Source organism: Oncorhynchus clarkii, chromosome 10 (assembly GCF_045791955.1).
Source record: "Oncorhynchus clarkii lewisi isolate Uvic-CL-2024 chromosome 10, UVic_Ocla_1.0, whole genome shotgun sequence".
Classification (NCBI taxonomy): Eukaryota; Metazoa; Chordata; class Actinopteri; order Salmoniformes; family Salmonidae; genus Oncorhynchus; species Oncorhynchus clarkii.
Window position 1 is genome coordinate 29104289 of NC_092156.1, and position 22637 is coordinate 29126925.

General features: G+C 42.7%; 1 protein-coding gene across 1 annotated transcript in view; it reads left to right on the forward strand.

Annotated features, from left to right (window-relative positions):
• LOC139419497 (polypeptide N-acetylgalactosaminyltransferase 10-like) overlaps nt 1–18938 on the forward strand; it is a 90392-nt gene extending 71454 nt beyond the window's left edge. Inside the window, exons 7-12 of the mRNA XM_071169453.1 lie at nt 3388–3505; nt 9137–9244; nt 16374–16595; nt 16981–17097; nt 17840–17989; nt 18750–18938. Coding sequence (XP_071025554.1) covers nt 3388–3505; nt 9137–9244; nt 16374–16595; nt 16981–17097; nt 17840–17989; nt 18750–18914 — 880 coding nt within the window. The 3' untranslated portion in view covers nt 18915–18938. The remainder of the gene's footprint in view (nt 1–3387; nt 3506–9136; nt 9245–16373; nt 16596–16980; nt 17098–17839; nt 17990–18749) is intronic.
• Nucleotides 18939–22637: the final 3699 nt, after the last annotated feature.

Below are 22637 nucleotides of genomic sequence, written 5' to 3' on the forward strand. Positions count from 1 at the left end.
CCCCTGGGTGTGAAAGCCTCTAAATCCCTCCATGCTCCATGCCTCCTGGCCTGATGGGCAATATGCTCCACTCCCCTTTCATTGCAAGATGACACAAGGATTCTCTCGGCTCTACACTTTTGTGAGCGCTCCCTCAGAGGTCATTAGACTGAAATTGGGAATATCGGCTTTGCAATTTGAAGTAAAACTAAATTGTGACTGAATATTCATGGTCGATTTGAAATGGAATTCTAATTCTTGCAAAGCGACACAGAATAGTGTAATGAAAATTTGAGGAGAGGGCAGTAAGGAGGGAGGGATGGAATAGAAATGATGTGGTGCCAGTGAGGGAGTAACCTCAGCTGAGCAGTCCTCTGCTGATAAATGCTTTACATAAGACAGCCCTTTGCCTCCACGGCTACCTTCTTTATCTGTGTTGCGCAGCCTTGGGGTTCACGCTGTTGAATGCCAAAGACTTCTGCCATTTGAATGCCCCCAAACAGATGTAATTCAGCATTCCAGACATTAGAGCTGGGAATTTCCAGGGACCTCACGATACGATATCACAATACTTAAGTTCCGATGCGATATGTATTGCAATTCGATAATGCGATTTCATTGCATTTTGATGTTCCAATCATATTGCTCACTATATGTCTGCTGCAGAGAGACAAGGGAGAGCATGAGGAAATTAGTTTTGATCAGTCATAGAAATTAAAGTGTGAAACATGTTGGCTCGCTATTTAAAAAGATGGAGAACAAGCTATAGGATGAACATTACCAGAGTTCTGGCGCCGGTACAGCCGACTAGCTCTAGCTAACGCTACCTAACAGATTTTTAAAATATTTTTTCCCCCCAAATTGTTACTTGGAGTCAAAGATTCGATATAATATCTTCCAAAATAATGTTGCGATATGTAACTATCGATTTCCCTTAATTGATCATTCTAACGGAGAAGTTTAGGACCCAGACATCTGCCTGCCCGGCCTTCTTACGAGTCACTCAAACGTCTAACTTCTCTCTCCCCTCCAATATCCATCCAGAGAGAGTTCATCTCTGCCTCCAATTTAGAGTTGAAGGGGGCCGCTAGTTGCCATGACAGCCTGTGGTGTGTATGTGGAGACTGTAGCCTGCCTGTTTAATAGTCTCATTGTCTCCCTCTGATAGCCCTTCCAGTCAGGGACACGTCTCCTGTAATAAGGATGCCATTCAGGGTCCCCCCAAATTCTGTACAAATCCTGTCTGCCTGGTTCATCAATTAACACACTACGTTCATAATCACCCCTCTGCAACTGATTTATTAGAACCCCATCAGATAAGTTTAAATGTCATGAGAGTGACAGCACATCAAATCACGGAGGGGCAAATGACTACTACCATTTTGGCCCCAGTTGAATACACACATAACGAAGACTTACCAAACTATGCATCTCTGACACACGCCTGACCACTGACACACACACACACAAGTTTTGACAGAAGTATGTTTTTCCTTGGGATTCTCAACAAGATTTCAAATCAAAATTTGTCACGTGCGCCGAATACAACAGTAAAATGCTTACTTACAAGCCCATAACCAACAATGCAGTTTTAAGAAAATACCCCCCCAAAAAAGTAAGAGATAAAAATAACAAATAATTAAAGAGCATCAGTAAATAACAATAGCAGGGCTATATACAAGGGGTACAGAGTCAATGTGCGGGGGCACCGGTGTTGAGGTAATTGAGGTAATATGTACATGTAGGTAGAGTTATCCTGGCACAACACGGTCAGGTCTCTGACCTCCTCCCTATAGGTGGTCTCATCGTTGTCAGTGATCACAGTTGTGTCATCAGCAAACTTAATGATGATGTTGAAGTCGTGCCTGGCCGTGCAGTCATGAGTGAACAGAGGTTACAGGAGGGGACTGGTCATTCACCCCTAAGGGGCCCCCGTGTTGAGGATCAGCATGGCGGATGTGTTGTTACCTACCCTTACCACCCGGGGGCGGTCCATCAGGAAGTCCAGGATCCAGTTGCAGAGGGAGGTGTTTTAGTCCCAGGGTCCTTAGTACCTTCAAAGTTCATCACTAAGCTATGGTGTTGAACGCTGAGTCAATGAATAGCATTCTCACATAGGTGTTCCTTTTGTCCAGGTGTGAAAGGGCAGTGTGGAGTGCAATTTGAGATTGCATAATCTGTGGATCTGTTGGCGCGGTATACAAATTGGAGTGGATCTAGGGTTTCTGGGATAATGGTGTTGTGAGCCATGACCAGCCTTTCAATGCATTTCATGGCTACAGATATGAGTCCTACGGGTCGGTAGTCATTTAGGCAGGTTACCTTAGTGTTCTTGGGCACAGGGACTATGGTGGTCTGATTGAAACATGTTGGTATTACAGACTCAGATAGGGAGAAGTTGAAAATGTCAGTGAAGACACTTTCCGGATGGTCAGCGCATGCTCAGAGTACACATCCTGGTAATCCGTCTGCCCCAGTGCCTTGTAAATATTGACCTGTTTTAAAGGTCTTCCTCACATCGGCTGCGGAGAGCTTAATCACACGGTCATCCGGAACAGCTGATGCTCTCATGCGTGTTTCAGTGTGATTTGCCTTTAAGCGAGCATAGAAGTTATTTAGCTCGTCTGGTAGGCTTGTGTCACTGGGCAGCTCTCGGCTGTGCTTCCCTTTGTAGTCTGTAGTAGTTTGCAAACCCTGCCACATCCGACGCTCGTCAGAGCTGGTGTAGTACGATTCAATCTTAGTCCTGTATTGACGCTTTGCCTGTTTGATGGTTCGTCTCAGGGCATAGCGGGATTTCTTATAAGCTTCCGGGTTAGAGGCCCGCTCCTTGAAAGTGGCAGCTCTACCCTTTAGCTCAGTGCGAATGTTGCCTGTAATCCATGGCTTCTGGTTGGCATATGTACGTACAGTCACTGTGGGGAAGGAAGACGTCCTCGATGCAGCCTATGTCCTGATTTTCATTGAGCGCCACTTGAGGGAAACTATCCTACTGTACAGTGGAAATTGAGTTTTATTATGTGTTTAACATTATGAGTTGAGTATGGTGCTTATTATGCCAGTCAGGTTCCGCCATGGCGTTGATGGTTTAATTGTTTCTGTGTTCAGAGAACCCCCGGGTAAGCCTGCAGTTAATTCCCAAATTGATGAGTCTGGTTGAGTAATAAAGCCTTCAACTCGCACAAACAGTCTATAAAGACGGTTATAAACCGCATGCCTGCCATAGCAGTCACCTTTCCACACTGACTTACATGTTTTTGATTTATCCTTCGTGAGAATTAATATCTTCCTGTCATTTTGGCTGGTCTGAAGCCAGTGATTGATTGAGGGACAATGTCATCATGTTGGGGTATGAGTGTGACATGTATTGGTGTTGTCTTACACCCCACCCCCCCTTTTGTCCATCAGGTCTCCTGTGATGGCTGGCGGACTCTTTGCCGTGGACAGGAAGTGGTTCTGGGAGTTGGGAGGATATGACACGGGACTGGAGATCTGGGGAGGAGAGCAGTACGAAATCTCTTTCAAGGTAAAACGCCACAATGACAATGGACACTAAGATGGCAAAGTTGTTTTTGGGAAGATGCCCTTATTGACTTACAGCAGTGTTCTTTGATCTTTAGTCCTGGAGATACACAAAAAAAGGCTTTTGTTCCAGCCCAGTACTACTGCAACACTTCATAATAAAGGGCCTGATAATAATTTGCCCGATAGGTGCAGTGAAATGTTGTTTTACAGGGTCAGCCATAGTACTACAGCACCCTTGGAGCGTATTAGGGTGAAGTACCTTGCTCAAGGGTACATCGACACATTTTTCACCTTGTTGGCTCGGGTATTCCAATCAGTGACCTTTCAGTTGCTTGCCCAATGCGCTAACCGCTGTGTCAGGTGTGTCAGTGCTGGGATGGAACAAAGGTTTGCACACCCCGATTGACGAACCGTCACACCATCAACAAGCTGAAGCCACCGCTGCCAAGTTTTTATCAGAAACCAATTAACTAACTAGCTTTAAGGCAATGGTGGAAGTTGGTATTCAGATTTCACCTCATGTTTCAATCATTCTGGTTCAAATCCGCTCTGCTGCTCGGAGAACTCCTACATCCATCATACTCAGAAACCATATTAGATTATGCTTTAGAGTTCTGCCTCACTATGAATTATTCCATAGGATAGCCATTTATTATGCGGACTCTCGCTGCATGTAAAGCACTAGTCTCTCCACTGTCTCCCAACTCCGGCCCTCCCTTTCCCCTTTGGAGCTAAAGTTTTTTGGAAAGCTCATCAAAATAATTAAATTGTGGTTTTAAAACCACAATGCTCTTACAGACTCACTTATATTCAGCTCACTGATACTGCCAGTGTTCGTAAAAGTCAGCAGAAAGTTGAAGTGGCACTCCTCTGCTTGGCTAAATACTGCATTAGAACATGAAAACCTAGGTAACGTTTGGGGAGGGTGCAGCTCAACCCATCCTCTCATCAAATTAGAGGTTTATTTGCCGTCTGGACCCTTGACAGGTCTCAGCCCTGGTCTGGGTATAGGAGTCCAAAATGTTAGAAGCGACCCTTCATTTAGATAATTCTGGAGCCTTTTACCAGTGTAATACTGTCTCTCTCAACTGTTGGAATTCAGAGAGAAGCGGATAATAAAACCATGGCCAAGACTAGAGAATATTCTCTTCATTGCTGTCAGATAATACTTTGGTAACACAGGCAGTGAATTTCTTAGTAAGTTGTATTTTGATCTTCTGAATTATGTACAGTTGAAGTCGGAAGTTTACATACACTTAGGTTGGAGTCATTAAAACTCGTTTTTCAACCACACCACAAATTTGTTGTTAACAAACTATAGTTTTGGCAAGTCGGTTAGGACATCTACTTTGTGCATGACACAAGTCATTTTTCCAACAATTGTTTACAGACAGATAATTTCACTTATAATTCACTGTATCACAATTCCAGTGGGTCAGAAGTTTACATACACTAACTTGACTATGCCTTTAAACAGATTTGAAAATTCCAGAAAATGATATCATAGCTTTAGAAGCTTCTGATAGGCTAATTGACATCATTTGAGTCAATTGGAGGTGTACCTGTGGATGTATTTCAAGGCCTACCTTCAAACTCAGTGCCTCTTTGCTTGACATGGGAAAATCAAAAGAAATCAGCCAAGCCCTCAGAAAACAAATTGTAGACCTCCACAAGTCTGGTTCATCCTTGGGAACAATTTCCAAACGTCTGAAGGTACCACGTTCATCTGTACAAACAATAGTACGCAAGTAAAAACACCATGGGACCATGCAGCCGTCATACTGCTCAGGAAGGATACGCGTTCTGTCACCTAGAGATGCGTTCTGTCTTTGTCGAAAAGTGCAAATCAATCCCAGAACAACAGCAAAGGATCTTGTGAAGATGCTGGAGGAAACAGGTACAAAAGTATCCATATCCACAGCACAACGAGTCCTATGTTGACATAACCTGAAAGGCTGCTCAGCAAGGACGAAGCCACTGCTCCAAAACCAGTTTTTCTGATACTGTAAGTATGGTTGTTTTATCTAAAACCAAAGACAAGGGTGAGGTAACCACAAAATTAAAATAACTCTGAATAGCTTTTTATGTTTGCAAAACCCACCCCTCAGTTGACGAACACATATACAGTGGGGAGAACAAGTATTTGATGCACTGCCGATTTTGCAGGTTTTCCTACTTACAAAGCATGTAGAGGTCTGTAATTTTTGTCATGGGTGCACTTCAACAGTGAGAGACAGAATCTAAAACAAAAATCCAGAAAATCACATTGTATGATTTTTAAGTAATTACTTAGCATTTTATTGCATGACATAAGTATTTGATACATCAGAAAAGCAGAACTTAATATTTGGTACAGAAACCTTTGTTTGCAATTAGAGATCATACGTTTCCTGTAGTTCTTGACCAGGTTTGTTCACACTGCAGCAGGGATTTTGGCCCACTCCTCCATACAGACCTTCTCCAGATCCTTCAGGTTTCGGGGCTGTCGCTGGGCAATACAGACTTTCAGCTCCCTCCAAAGATTTTCTATTGGGTTCAGGTTTGGAGACTGGCTAGGCCACTCCAGGACCTTGAGATGCTTCTTACAGAGCCTTAGTTGCCCTGGCTGTGTGTTTCGGGTCCTTGTCATGCTGGAAGACCCAGCCACGACCCATCTTCAATGCTCTTACTGAGGGAAGGAGGTTGTTGGCCAAGATCTCGCGATACATGGCCCCATCCAGCCTCCCCTCAATACGGTGCAGTCGTCCTGTTCCCTTTGCAGAAAGGGATGCAGAAAAGCATCCCCAAAGAATGATGTTTCCACCTCCATGCTTCACGGTTGGGATGGTGTTCTTGGGGTTGTACTCATCCTTCTTCTTCCTCCAAACAAGTGGAGTTTAGACTAAAAAGCTATTTATTTTTTTATTGTTGTGTTTTTTGTTTTGAATTTTTACCCCTTTTTCTCCCCAATTTCGTGGTATCCAATTGTTTTAGTAGCTACTACAGTGCCTTGCGAAAGTATTCGGGCCCCCTTGAACTTTGCGACCTTTTGCCACATTTCAGGCTTCAAACATAAAGATATAAAACTGTATTTTTTTGTGAAGAATCAACAACAAGTGGGACACAATCATGAAGTGGAACGACATTTATTGGATATTTCAAACTTTTTTAACAAATCAAAAACTGAAAATTGGGGATTACATGGAGGATTACAAATCAGAATGAGGAGTTTCCACGTGATGGTGCCTCCGACAACCTCTTGTCCCTTTCAGGCCGGCAGCACAAAGTTCACAGTAGACTTGTTTTGGCCCATGGCTCAAAGCTTTCACCTAACCCAGAAGAGTCAACCTGAAGTATGTCACATTCACACAGTGACATTTCAGGCCTGCCTTTAGCATCATGCTGTCTTCTACAGTCAGATTTTCCTTCCGTCTTAGCCATATGTCTGTCCAAAGAGGCCCATGAGGCATTTATAGTAGTCTTATTCTCTGTGTAGTGATGTCACTGTATAGCTATTGTGCCTCCCTGCTACCTTTTATCCGTCATCCCTCTTAGAGAACGACCGATAATCGTCCGAGACGATATATCAGGCTGATATTGGACTTTTCTAGTCTATCGGCTGTCGGCCCTTTTATCGGCTTAGCCGATAGTCCCTCTACACAGCAAAGCTGCTACTATGCTACCAGCCGCCACTCACCGCCTGAGCCATGAGCACTGAACAATGCCAAGGAATGTCTTGGTGGGAAAATCAGCAGCAGCGAACTAGCTCATTCTCCAACAGACACGTGCAGTATTAAGAAAAGGATGAATTGGCACAGTGACCAAAATCAAACTCCTGTTGCAAACATTAGTTTAGTTCATTCACTAATAAATAAAGCTTATGTCGACATGTCCGAACATGCATGCAATAAGCAAGCTAGCTAAGCAGATAGCTATGTTACCTTTTAGCGAAGATTACGATAACTAATCCGTTCATCTGCGGTGTTAGTTTGCTAGCTATATTAGCTACTATGCCATGGTGCTGAGAAATCAGATAGAAATAACCAACATAGCTAGCTAACATTAGCTGGTTATCATTCTGCACATGCATCATGTTCGGGAACGAGCAATCTGACTTGCGATGTAATGTTATCTATTTACTGGTGTGCTGATCTGACCACCTGCAATCGTATCTGTAAATTCACGGTTGCAAGTCGGATTAGATGATTGTCGTAATAGGGAAAGGAGAAACGGTTTTAAAATGCCTAAATAAATGTTGGCCATGAAGCTTGCCAGCTTGTAATCCTAAAAAACATAAATTAATTAGTTACCTAGGTTTCATTCAGCCATTCCTATGGGGAAAGAATAGGGTTTTGGGATAACCGTTGAAAATTGGGTCTGAGGTTAAAACAGGCTTAGAAGATCTTATACGTTTTGTTCTATGACATATCAGTCAATTTAACAAGACATTTATGAATTATAAAGCCTTTGTGTTTTTTTGGATTACAAAGCGATGTTGGCGGATGAAGATTATCTCAGAGCAAATCGTGTAAGATCTCTTAAACCTGTGTTTAACACAGACCTTACTTTTTTTTTTTTTTTTGACAAAAACAACATTTTCCTATAGGCTTTGTCCAACGAATTTTTCCTACCCTCCCTCTCCTTGTTAGATATTATGCACATTTATGGCTTGGTAGCAAATGACATCGCCGTTGAGCTAGTTCTCATAGTAACAGTAAATGGCACCAAGTGATATGAGCGATGAAGGGAGATGTGGAAAAGGGAGCTGAGTTACAGCCTCTCTATCCAATCGTAGCAGTAGGATCAAGTTACAACCCGCCAACCCGCATTTCTTGGCAAATGTCTAAACTAGCCAATTGAGTTGTTTCGAATTTTGTCCTGGCACCTGAGATGTTTAGGGGTGCGTCCTGACAGCTGGAAAAATATACCTTTTCCCGATCACAAATCATGTTACGTAGGAGCTATTTGAATTGAAAAGATGTTATTTTATATTCTCAAACAGCAGTGCCTATATGTCCTTCCATACAGGCGTGACATCCTGGAGTGATGCTTCTATGCAAATGTTGTTGATCATTAGGCTAATGTAAGTCCCAAAAGGAAGGAAAACAGATTGTCGTCTGTAGCACCATAGACTCCACTGATCAGCCTAAACAAGCTCAATCACTCAATCCATACACACACTCCTATTGAATATTCTTTCACCTGTATTGTTTGTAGACCAATGCCATCTTAATTTACCCAGTTTATCAAGAGAATTACAATTCAAATAAAAGTATTAACATTACGTTATGTACTTAGATTGGTAAAAAAAAAAAAAAAAAAAAGTGAAATGTATGGTTTTTTAAATATTACGATATTGAATATCGCCCTAAAATATTGGCCATCATCCTCCTTGACCCCAAAAATCCATATTGGTCTTTCTCTAATTTCTCCATCCCTCCCTCTGAAACCACTCTCTTTCTCCCTCCCTGCTTTCCTAGTACCTGTCAGCCTCTCATGTCCTCATACTGTTTACAGCTGCACACCACAGGCACACACTGACACAGGAGACACACCCACTAACACTGCTGTGATGCCCTGACCCCCACACAGCTGGCTGTGTTAAACCTCTCTCCTTCTACCTTGTCCGCCCTCTCTCGCTGTCTCTCCACAGGTGTGGATGTGTGGCGGGCGTATGGAGGACATCCCGTGCTCCAGGGTGGGTCACATCTACAGGAAGTATGTCCCCTACAAGGTCCCTGGCGGGGTCAGCCTGGCTAGGGTGAGTGTTGGTTCCTAGACCCTCCTTTTCCTCTTTTCTCCTCTAGAAAAGGATTTACAAAGAAAAACATACTACAGTATATCATGCAAACCTGCTAACCTGTATGCATTTTGTGTACCATGCACGCAATTTGAGGTTCATGTACGTACGCTGGTACGGTATCAATCTTGCTACTTTGCTAAGTTGAGGCAAGTTTTTTTATTTGTATTTTTTATTAAGCTTACTGCCCTGCTTTTATGTGCACTTGCTCTAATATGTGCAGGGTTCTGCCGATTCTTGCATTTTTTTCCCCACTCGTTAAATAGCTTGACCAACAACATCTCTGCTCCTGAACGTGTGTAGCCTATTTAGCGGGCGGCACATGCTTTGATATCTGCGAGCACATTGACAAGGAAGCGTACAGTGTTGCGGTAGTTCAGTGTGCGCTGTGCGTGGGTAGAAGTGAAAGCTTTTCCGCTAATACCGTCCTTCACAGAAAGTTATGTTAGACTTAATTAATCAGTATTTGATCTGTCCTCCTTATATTACTGTATGTCAACAAAAGGCTGCTAATGATGTGATAATAGCCTAGTCAGTTCACCAATGACAACAAGGCATATTAAATTAATTGTAGACCTATCTGAGAAGGAAGATTTGATGGACTAGATCAGGTATGGAGATTTGAAACAAGCTCATATATTTAGGCCTAATGCAGTTTTATATTCCAAATACAGTAGACTGCTACATTGCATCCAGTAATTGAATCATTCAGAATTTTTCCCCAAACAAAACTGAGAAGCCAGTTCACATTTTAGATATCCAAGATGGCGTAGCAGTCAGACGTCTTTGTCTTTGTCTTTTCTCGTCCCATGTGTATATATATTTTTATTTGCGTTCTTTTTCATATTTTTCCTAAACCTCAACTTCAAAATACTCTCCTGCAACCCGCCTCACCCAATGTGGTGTGGATTTGTGTTTTTTTTTTTTTTTTTAAGTGTTTTTTTTTTAGCTCCACTCCCACTCACCAGGTGCTCTCATTTGTTGACTTCTGTAACCGTAAAAGCCTTGGTTTCATGCATGTTAACATTAGAAGCCTACTCCCTAAGTTTGTTTTACTCTCTGCTTCAGCACACTCTGCCAACCTGGATGTCTTAGTCGTGTCTGAATCCTGGCTTAGGAAAACCACCAAAAACCTTGAACTCTCCATTGCTAACTATAGCATTTTCCGTCAAGATAGAACTGCCGAAGGGGGCAGTGTTGCAATCTACTGCAAAGATAGCCTGCAGAGTTCTGTATTACTATTCAAATCTGTACCCAAACAAATCGAGCTTCTACTTCTAAAAATTCACCTTTCCAGTAACAAGTCTCTCACTGTTGCCGCTTGCTATAGACATCCCAGCTGTGCTCTCGATACCATATGAGAATTGATTGCCCCCCATCTATCTTCTGAGCTCGTGCTACTAGGTGACCTAAACTGGGACATGCTTAACACCCCGGCCATCCTACAATCCAAGATTGATTGATGCCCTCAATCTCACACAAATTATCAATGAACCTACCAGGTACAACTCCAAATCCGTAAACACGGGCACCTTCACAGATGTCATCCTAACTAACTCACCCTCCAAATACACCTCTGCTGTTTTCAATCAAGATCTCAGCAATCTCTGCCTCATTGCCTTCATCCGTAATGGGTCAGCGGTCAAACAGCTTCCACTCATCCCTGTCAAACGCTCCTTAATTAAAACACTTCTGCGAGCAGGCCTTTCTAATTGACCTGGCCGGGGTATCCTGGAATGACATTGACCTCATCCCGTCAGTAGATGATGCCTGGCTATTCTTTAAAAGTGCCTACCTCACCAGCTTAAATAAGCACGCCCCATTCAAAAAATGTAGAACTAGGAATAGATATAGTCAGTCATTGGTTCACTCCAGACCTGTCTGCCCTGGACCAGCACAAAAACATCCTGCGGCGTTCTGCATTAGCATCAAATAGCCCCCGTGATATGCAACTTTTCAGGGAAGTTAGGAACAAATATACACAGGCAGTTAGGAAAGCTAAGGCTAGCTTTTTCAAACAGAAATTTACATCCTGTAGTACAAACTCAAAAAAAGTTTTGGGACACTGTAAAGTCCATGGAGAATAAGAGCACCTCCTCCCAGCTGCCCACTGCTCTGAGCCTAGGAAACACTGTCACCACCAATACTTCCACTATAATTGAGAATTTCAATAAGCATTTCTCTACGGCTGGCCATGCTTTCCACCTGGCTACCCCTACCCCGGTCAACTGCCCGGCACTCTTCACAGCAACCCGCAAAAGCCCCCACCATTTCTCCTTTACCCAAATCCAGATAGCTGATGTTCTGAAAGAGCTGCAAAATCTGGACCCTTACAAATCAGCCGGGGCTAGACAATCTGGACCCTCTCTTTCTAAAATTATCTGCCAAAATTGTTGCAACTCATATTACTAGCCTGTAAACCTCTATTTCGTATCGTCTGAGATTCCCAAAGATTGGAAAGCTGCCGCGGTCATCCCCCTCTTCAAAGGGGGTGACACTCTAGACCCAAACTGCTACAGACCTATATCTATCCTACCCTGTCTTTCTAAGGTCTTCAAAAGCCAAGTTAACAGATTACCGACCATTTCGAATCCCACCGTACTTTCTCCGCTATGCAATCTGGTTTCAGAGCTGGTCATGGGTGCACCTCAGCCAAGCTCAAGGTCCTAAACGACATCATAACCGCCATCGATAAGATATTACTCTGCAGTCTTATTCATCGACCAAGGCTTTCGACTCTGTCAATCACCACATTCTTATTGGTAGACTCGACAGCCTTGGTTTCTCAAATGATTGCCTCGCCTGGTTTACCAACTACTTCTCTGATAGAGTTCAGTGTGTCAAATCGGAGGGCCTGTTGTCCGGACCTCTGGCTGTCTCTGGGGGTGCCACAGGGTTCAATCCTCGGGCCGACTCTCTTCTCTGTATACATCAATGATGTTGCTCTTGCTGCTCGTGATTCTCTGGTACACCTCTACGCAGACGACACTATTCTGTATACTTCTGGCCCCTCTTTGGACACTGTGTTAACTAACCTCCAGATGAGCTTCAATGCCATACAACTCTCCTTCCGTGGCCTCCAACTGCTCTTAAACGCAGGGAAAACTAAATGCATGCTCTTCAACCGATCACTGCCTGTTTTGACCGGAAGAATTGACCGGAAGAATCCCAAACAGATATAATATTTGACTAAAACATAATTTTTTCTAACCTTGTTTACGTTTGTATATGATCACGTGTCTCTCTATTATGTGTCGGAATACTTGAACAGATTTCCTAAATTAAAATCACTTGGAGATAATTTTCTGCTGTTTTTATGATCTTATGTCCAGCAAGTGCTTTTTTTTGTCGTTAAAAATTGAATTTTTCTACAAAAACTCGGGGGGGCCAAATAAAACCACCCACGGGCCGCTAGTTGGGGCACCCTGGTCTATAGCATATTATACCTACAGATCCAGTCTTCTACCAAAACCATTATTGGGTCAAAAAAATAAGCATTTGCCTATCATTTGATCGGTGTGGGTGTCACGTGCCGTCGTGTGGTCCGCGAGTGCCGCCGCAGCTCTAAAGTGGTACTCATACAGATACTTCAACGTTGGCAGGTCTGTATATGGAACATTTATTGCAGAATTTGTTCTCCGAGGTGTCTAGTAAAGAGAGCATTCATCTCCTCTGCTGAGTTTCTCTGCAGTAGTTGGATCCTCAATGATACACACACACACACCTTTATATTGCAGCCCCACACTCACTCGTCACAGCCATCAGGAATGCTGTGACTGAATCGATAGGTGTCCCGCTGTGGGAAGGTGAGGAGGGTTTGACGTGAATGTTGAGTGTGTTCCACAGTCAGCAGTGCAGTGGGAATGAACGATTTAAGAAAGTCCTCTTCATTCTGGTGGTGAACTGATTTAACCTCCTCATGCTCATGCCTCGGCTGGCGCTGTGGTGTAACAGCTTGAGCATTCAGAAAAAAACGAGACTCAAAATAATAAACGCTCAGCTTTTCTGTTTTTCCCTGCTTTTCTCCACCAAGGTGTCTGTCGTCCTATGTTCTTGTGATATGGCCCCCTGTCGTTTTTTGTCCACAAAATGCACAAGGATAGATAAGTGACCTTGATTAAGAATGCACTGTAAAGAAGCTTAAGAGAAAAACAAGTTCTATGATATCTTTTGATGCTTCTACACTGAATGAGAACTAGACTGAACAAAAATATAAACGCAACGTGCAAACATTTTACTGAGTTACAGTTCATAAGAGAAAAACAAGTTCTATGATATCTTTTGATGCTTCTACACTGAATGAGAACTAGACTGAACAAAAATATTGAACGAGTTACAGTTCATAATTGAACTATAAATCGTTCAATTGAGAGAGAAAATCATTAGACCCTAATCTATGGACTGGGATGGGGTGCAGCCATGGGTGGACCTTGGAGTGCATAGTCCCACCCACTTGGCAGCCAGGCCCACTCACTTGGCAGCCAGGCCCACTCACTTGGGAGCCAAGCCCAGCCAATCAGTAGATTTTCACCACAAAAGGGCTTTATTACAAACTGAAATACTCCTCAGCAGGTGACGAAACCGGATGTGGAGGTCCTGGGCTGGCAAGGTTACACGTGGTCTGTGGTTGTGAGGCCGCTTGAATGTACTGCCAAATTCTCTAAAATTACGTTGGATGCAGTTTATGTTCGAGAAATGAACATTCAATTCTCTGGCAACAGCTCGGTGGACATTCCTGCAGTCAGTTTGCCAATTGCACGCTCCCTCAAAACTTGAGACATCTGTGGCGTTGTGTGACACAACTACACATTTTAAAGTGGCCTTTTATTGTCCCCAGCAAAAGGTGCACCTGCGTAATGATCATGCTGTTTAATCAGCTTCTTGATATGCCACACCTGTCAGGTGGATGGATTATCTTGGCAAAGGGGAAATGTTCACTAACAGGGATGTAAACAAATGTGCACAAAATTTGAGTGAAAACAGCTTTTTTTGCGTACGGAAAATTTCAGGGATTTTTTTCCCCCCAGCTCATGAAACATGGGACCAACTCTCTACATGTTGCGTTTTTATATTTTTGTTCAGTATATTTTCACATTCTTCCGAAACCTTTTGGAATACAGCTGAAACTGTCCATTATGTATGCTGATCCCTGCCCAAAACCTGTTTTGGCTTGGAAGGCTGTGTAAGTGAAACCTATTGGCCTGTTCGTTGGCTTACTTTTTGGCTTGTATTCATCTAGCATGGGGGAATAGCCTCTCAGAAGAATGAATGTCTGTTCTGTCTATGAGGGAGAAATGTTAATGAATGTGGATTGGGGTCAGTTGTTAATAATGTATTTCTTCAGAAAGAAGATGCACCAACAAAGACACAAGAACCTCCAGTTCAGTCTACAATTCTTCAAATCAGGGGTTCTGTTAGTTGGTAATAGCCAGCTTTTGGTCAAAAATTATAATAATAATGAAAAGACAATAAATAAAACTGCCACCGGCTAATTGTCCAGGAGAAGGAAAAAAATCCCATTACAAAATAATGCATTTTAGCCTATTCATTTATGGACATAACATTTGATGTAAATACATGTGACTCTCCATGTTTATCTGCCTATTTGTTCATTTGCATACTTTTTAAAAGTTAAATCACCACCAATTTAATTGCACAACATTATGCAAATTAACCTATAGACCAATAAGCGCGTAGGCCAAATGTATTTACATCGACTTGTATGTTAATCAATGAATAGGCTAAAAACCATTATTTTGCAATGGGATTTTTCTTCTTCTACTGGACAATTAGCTGGTGCCAGTTTTTTATTTATCGGCACAGCATACAGATTATTTATTTATCTTTCCCAGAATGACAAGCTGACCAATAGAATAGGTAACTTTTCTACAATGGGGGTATTAGATTGACATAGGCTAGTGATTTTGCTGTTCGTTGCTCGTCTTGTTGGCTGAGGAAAAGTAAATGTGGACAGTTATTTTAACATCTTCAATGTGCGCATCGGAATTTGGTAAGAAGGACGCATGCCCGTTGCATCCTCAAGTTCCATGTTAAGATTAATAAGAACAATCTAAATGTGATTTTCTGTCATTTATGCACCCAATGCATATGGGTCTGGTTAATATCTCAAATGTCAAATGAAAAGGCTGCCGGTCAAATGTCCTGCGCCAAATTTTCCTACCGGAAACCCTGGTTCAAATGCATACATAATATGCATACATAATACCTGCATTCATATTAATAGATTTTCTGTAACATGGTGCCGAAAGAATGAAAATGGTGAATGATTGTGAGGTGAATATTGTACCTTAAATAGAAAGTGCCAATTAAGCACAGCTCTGTGTGTTCATCCTGGTTTTACTGTGTTCCTTTTTGAAGTGGAGCTCAGAGAAAATGGTGGAATTCAGAGTCACAGAGGAGGCATGAATTATTGCTGGCCTGTGGCGCTGCTTCTTTTTTGTGCACACGTCGCCTTTTTGCTCTCGCCTCCCCCAAAACTTCCCTGCAGCTGCCTCTTCTAGACCCTGCCCCCCCTCATCAGCACCACCCCAGAGGCACAGCACCCACACCCCCTCCCACACAGCTCCTCATCGCCACTGGCATTCTTCCAGGTGTGCTGATTACCCAGCTCGCCCATCCCTCCCAAACCCAGCCGCCATGCAAGCAGATGGTGCCAGTGAACTTCTCCTCACCTGGAGAGGAGTTAGCCAACAGAGTTTGGCTTAGAGCCGTGTTTTCTGTGCTGCTTGGTATATGTATGCCCTATAGCAGGAGGATGTGCTCACTAACTGTAACTCCCATCCAAACCTTAGTCTGGCTGTGACTGCCTGGATTCCTAATAGCAGTTATCATTGGCTTTACTCTCTGCTGGTTGTAAGTTTGTTTTATCCACTTCTATTAGAAGGGTAATGGTTATGTAAAACGAAACCTCTCCTCAAACCGTCCTTGACTTGAAATGAGGATGTATTTTAAGAGACGAGGCCATCTAGCAGTCAACGAGGCCCCAAAGGACTGATACCCTGCATCCATCCCCCCTATAGTCATTGTGGAGCAACAGTGTTTTTTCTGTTCTCCCTTGGTCTCTATACAGAACCTGAAGCGTGTGGCCGAGGTATGGATGGATGAATATGCAGAGTACATCTACCAGCGGAGGCCAGAGTACAGGCACCTGTCAGCAGGAGACATGACAGTGCAGAAGGACCTGAGGAACAGCCTCAACTGTAAGAGCTTCAAATGGTTCATGACAGAGGTGGCCTGGGACCTGCCCAAGCACTACCCACCTGTGGAGCCCCCTGCTGCCGCCTGGGGAGAGGTACAACACTCATCTGTTAGTGTCTTCAGAGAGGCATGCCAACAGCTAGAAGGAGAGAAAGTTAAGAGATAAGAGTGAGAGACGACATATGGAGAGAAGGTTAGATTAGAAAGAGAGCAAGAAAGACAGACAGAATGTCTGGCCTATGACAACCAGTCACTGTCACTTCAGTCATCAGAAGGCCATGCTCCTGCCACAGTATCCTCTTCGTCATTACTTATCACTCACTTTTTCACTAAAGAGGAGAGCTGACAGAGTTCTGAGAGAACCAGACAGCCCTAGACAGTGGTTAATAGTATGACTAGTATTGACTAGTATTGAATGATGACTGTTAATTTCTGTCTTTCTCTGTTAACCTGTTTGTCTGCCCCTGTGTGTGTTCTAGCTGCGCAACACAGGCAGTGGCATGTGCATGGAGAGCAAACACTTTTCGTCTGGGTCGCCCGTCCGCCTGGAGACATGTCTGAAGGGGCGGGGTGAGGCCGGGTGGAGCCATGGACAGGTGAGGAGCTTAGTAGACACCACTGAATACAGTCTGCCGTGAAAAGCGCTAGTTTTCCTAGTTTTGCATACAGAACTTCATTTTGTACTGTGCACAGACAGCGCTCTGCCTTCATAAGCACTACACGTGCACACACACACACAAGCTGGTGCACACTCTAATTTACACACACAACTTTATAATCGCTACTGTTCTAATGGAGCCCCATTTATTCCCCTTGTTATGTTTTAGCAGAGCTCATAACCAAACGTTGATGGATGGCAATGTTTTCTTATTATTTTCTAGGTTGCCTGCTCTGACACTGCTTTGACAGTTTAATTAAAGTCATTTAAAGAGCTGTTGTTGTTTAATCTCTGTAATGGTTGCAATTTGTATTCAAAGCTGGGATGACAAACAGCATGGCTGCAGTCCAAGTCAGGGCCTTTTGAATGTGACAGCAGAGGAGCCCCTTTACAAACAACTCTTCTGTCCCCCATGAGTGAACGTGCCTGGGGGAGACCGATGTGTGAACTCCTTTGGAAGGTTCTCTTCAACCCTGGTTCTGAAGACTCACAGGTTGTGCAGGCTTTTGTTCCAGCTTATTACTAACACACCTCTAAGTTTTGATAATTCATTAAATCAGGGCTAGAACAAAAGCTTGCTCTGTGGTTCTCCAGGACCAGGAATGACACTGGCTCCAAGAGGAGAGGTAGAGGCCCATCTCTGGAGGTGATCTGATCCATGTTGTCTCTGCCCTGTCCAGGTGTTCACGTTTGGCTGGCGGGAGGACATCCGAGTGGGGGGCCCCATGCACACAAAAAAGGTCTGCTTCGATGCCATCTCTCACAACAGCCCTGTCACCCTGTACGACTGCCACGGCTTGAAGGGTAACCAGCTGTGGCGCTACAGGAAGGTAAGGTCTCTCTTTCTCACACACACACATAATTTTTTCATGATTGAAAAAGACAAGTTTGTGAGTTGGTTGTGATGCACTTCTTTGCTTCAGCCAAGCAGCAGTCTTCAAGATGTATTTTTGATCCTTTGTATTTCCTTTTCCTTGTGATAAAATGCCACAGGCTGCTTTGCTAAGGCAGTTTCTTCCTAGATAAAAAATAATAATAATAATAATTTTAAAAATGACATTCAGCTTTTAAAGGGAATCTTTGGTATTTTGGCAATGAATGCCCTTTATCTATTCCCTTGAGTCAGATGAACTTGTGGATACCATTTTTATGTCTCAGTGTAGTTTGAAGGAAGTTTGCCAACTATCGTTTGCGCAATTGCTAACTAGAGATGGTGCAATGACTGGAAGTCTATGGTAACAGCTAGCGTGCTAGTTGTTACCATAGACTTCCAGTCATTGAGCTAACGCAAGTTAGCATTGGCTCGTGAAACTACCTCTAACGTCCTTCATACTGGAAGCAGAGACATAAACATTGTATCCACAAGTTCATCTGACTCTGGGGAATAAATAAAGGGCTCATTGCCAAAATCCCAAAGTATCCCTTAAAGCTGTGTACTCAGTTAGAAAATATTATTCCTCGTTTTCCATGCAGGCTATTCAATATTTTGATATTAAATTACCTCTTTGGAAAATATTTTCAGTGAAATGTACTGTAACTAAATATATCATTACCATCTCTCTCCTCTTTTCTCTCCCCCCATCTCTGTAGGATAAAAGTTTATACCACCCCATCAGTAACAGCTGTATCGACAGCAACCCCACAGAGAGGAAGGTGTTCATGAACACGTGTGACCCCAGCGTCCCCAGCCAGCAGTGGGTGTTTGAGAAGACCAACACCACCGTCCTGGAGACGTTCAACCGCAATAGCAACTGACACCTGTAGGCGTCAGCACTGAACCTGAACACCACTCACTCTGGAACTGTGTTCTTTCACTAAGACAGAAGTGGGATGTTGTTACTCTAAAGGGGTCAAGGGTGGAAGGAAGTGAAGGGGGGTCAGGGGGTAGCATTAGCATGTGCAAGCCAGTCTAGATGCATCAGTTATTGGGCGATGGAGAAGAGTTGGCGCCTGAGAGGTTCTCTCTGTGGTTGAAAGACTAGTCTCTCAATGCGGTGATGGTGTCTTCCTGCGTTAGGAGGATTAGGTCTGTCACAGCACGGTCATTCTGGCGGTGGTCCATCTCATTTCTGCGTCTCTGTGCCTCTCCCAGATGACTGCCAATACGTCCATCTCCATCACCCCGTGTGAGTGTGTCTCTTGCTCAGTCACTTTCCCTCCATTCCCCTCATGTGCCGCCCCTGCTCTGACAGCCCCCCCTGAGACTCCCGCTGAGCCAAGCCCAAACTGACACACTGTGAAGCCGGCCAGACCCAACCACCCTGAAAAGCACCTTGTGTTGATTCGTGTTTTTGTTTTCTTGTTATGCTCACTTGGCTAGCTTTTTCTCTTTCTTGGTTTCCCCTCTATAGCATTGATCGAAAGTGGAGTTGCGCAACATCTGTCCAAATGAAGAGGGGTAAGAAAAACCTCATCTTTTAGGACATGTATTTTGTTTTAGCTCTGAATGAATAATACTTTAGTAGCAGCACTTTGTCTCAGCACTCTTATCTATTCGAAGGACTGTGATTTGATGCCAATGATTTGTCCATAGAGGGAACTGTAAGGACTACTATCATCAGTTTATTTTTGTCCCATCACCTGAATAGAGGCTCCCGCTGCCTTCTGGGATGAACCCCAGCACTCTCTGGAATGACTTCATCATGAAACACATGGAGGTCAGCAGCACTGAGACAGTAGACAGACCATGCTGGTTTCTCAAACGCATCAGGAGTGACTCTAGACTGGTTTGCCCGGGGGGGGGGGGGGGGGTTATTATAGATGGTTTAGATGCATTAAGCACTTGCAATGATAAACTTGAATAAAAATCGTAGTGCCTTGCTGGATGAGAGCAGAAGTAAATATGGTCTGGTCTGACTCGGCCTGGCCTGGTGCCCTATTCCAGTCGTCCTCCTCCTACACTGTCTCAGACTGACTGACAGATGTTGGAGAGAGAGAGGCAATCTGAGGTGACACTGGCTCTTAATGGATGGGGTTCTACAACAGTAATGTATTTGTAATGTTAGTTTTTGCTAGTTTTTTTCTCCTGCCTTTCAAAGTTAACCGTTTTCTGAAAAGACCCTCTTATGTTCATGGCATGTCACCAACATGCCAATTTGTTGTTATGATCAACAGACCCAATAGTTTGTCAAGATCTACAATGGACATTCAAGCATTGATTAGTATTGAATTCCTGTTCTTGTTGTGCATTTAGATTTTGTAGCGTTATGACCTCTTACTCAGCATTTGTTTTCTTTCAGTTTTTTGTCTTGGCTTATCCAATGAGTTGTTTGTATATCAAATGCAATTCAGTTTTGACCTGGACGTTGTTCAGAAAGACTGCGTACATTGCCTGCTGTGTAGTTATGTTCCATTCTTTGTGTGTGTGTTTTTTGTTCCCCTCTTTTCCTCTGAAATAATTCCAAGGTAGAGCGCTTGTTTAGCCTTAGGTGTTTGTCTGCTGCAAAAAAAGTTATAAGGGCAAAACATTGTCACCTTAAGGCAAAGCGGGATGTGATATGCATGATGCAACGATCACACCCTTCATCAGTCAAACTCTCATCCTACCCCTTTCAGAAATTGATATGTCTAATTAGCATAAAAAAACAATGTAGCTTTTTGTTGTTGTTTGATGGAACTAATTTGAGTACACTACTAGCCTGTAGTGTATGTGTATGTGTGTATAGCGTATGTGTTGTGGATTTTGACTGGCCAAGTGAATCATCAAATAGTTTAGACTCAAACAACGGCATTCTTCCATGCATTGTGGAGAAAATGAATGGAAATTCAACAAGAGATCCATGTGGCACATTAGTATGAGATGCTGCACAATGAGGCTTTAGTTGTGAAGCATCTTTGTTGCCCAGTCATGTAACACTGTATGTTTTTTCTCCTTATCAAACTGAAATGTAGCTAGGACTGGCTGGGGAATCCAAAGTTGGTTACTTCCATTGGTTTCCCTTTCCAAAATTTTTTAGTTTTGTCCCGGCAAGTAAGCGGCATGTATGGAAGACCAAAGCTTTTAAATATTATGATAAAAATGGCCGAATCTAAGTTGTGTAACTTTTTCCAAGACAAAATATAAATTTTCTAATTATTCCAGTTAAATAGATTTCACAATTATGCTTACAGAATTATTACGTCTGTACCAGAGTTGTAATTTAAGCTGATTAATTGTCTCATCTTTTACACTAATATTGTAAGTGTAAATGGTAAAATCCTTAACACAGTTTAAATTACCATTATAGATCTAAGACTGGAATTCAATCAAACCAGGACTGGTATGGTCAGTTTTACAATTTCCATTGGGTGAAAAATCAAACCCGATTTTGATTTAGTCCTGCTTATTCTCTTGATGCATTGTTTGATATTTTCTTTCAAATGCTCCACCGGTTGGTCCATGACTTCCAATGTGCTCACTGCTCTCCCGATGCTAGAATGATGGGTCGAAACATGTTTATGTTCAAGCACTGAAGTTTATGCAGTAAAGTTATGTTTGTGTCTGAGGGAATATAAACAGGGTTGTTTGACCTGTGGACATATAATCGTCTTGCAAAGGTGGTAAGAATCCCCCAAATCCATGGCATTTTATTGTTCAGTTTGGAACAAGGATATTTGCAGTACATTGACCTTGTCAATTGCACATGTAAAAGGCATTTGATTGTCATATGATTTATAACTTGGGATGGAGGTGGTGAAACCTTTTTTAAATTGTGGTTTTCAATATTTTATAAAGTGCCATTTCTTTTCATGATCTTGTTTGAATTAAATATTCAGCTAAAAATGTGAAGACAATACTTATTTTTTAAATGAAATTTAATGTCTAAAGGCCCAGTGCAGTTAAATGTGATTTTCCTGTGTTTTAAATGTATTTCCAGACAGATTGGAATAATACTGTGAAATGATAATGCCCATTTAGCGTAAGCTGTTTGGAAAGACTGCTTGAAATTTCAGCCTGTTTTGAAGGGATGGATTTTTGCCCTGCCTGGCAACATCATCAGGCGGTATAAGTTAATAGATCAATAACACATTTTCAAACCTCTCTGCCAATAGCAGCTAGTTTTCAGGTTACATTAGGTTAGTCCAATTGGTCCCTCACTCAGACCACTCCCAGACATTCCTAGCAAAATTCTTGCTTGAGAAATTTCTCTTTGCTTAGAAGATATTTTTTATTAAAAATTTTCACAATTTGAATTCAGAACAATCACAGTAAGCTACTCAATTGTTACCCAGAAATTATTTGATATTGAGATAAAAATGGCTGTATTGAATCTTTTTTAAAGTTGCAAAATGAAGCTTTTTGGGCAACCAGACCAAATTCACATAGATCTATAACTCATATTTCTATCATTCTACTTGAAAGCAAGTTTAAGAAGAGGTAGATCTGTTCTGTGTGTGTTATTTCTATGCTTCCGGTTAAGTTTTGTTTTTCGTCTTTTACATTTGGTTTTGTACACCATCTTCAAACAGCTGAAACGACAACATGTTTAGTTATGGAAA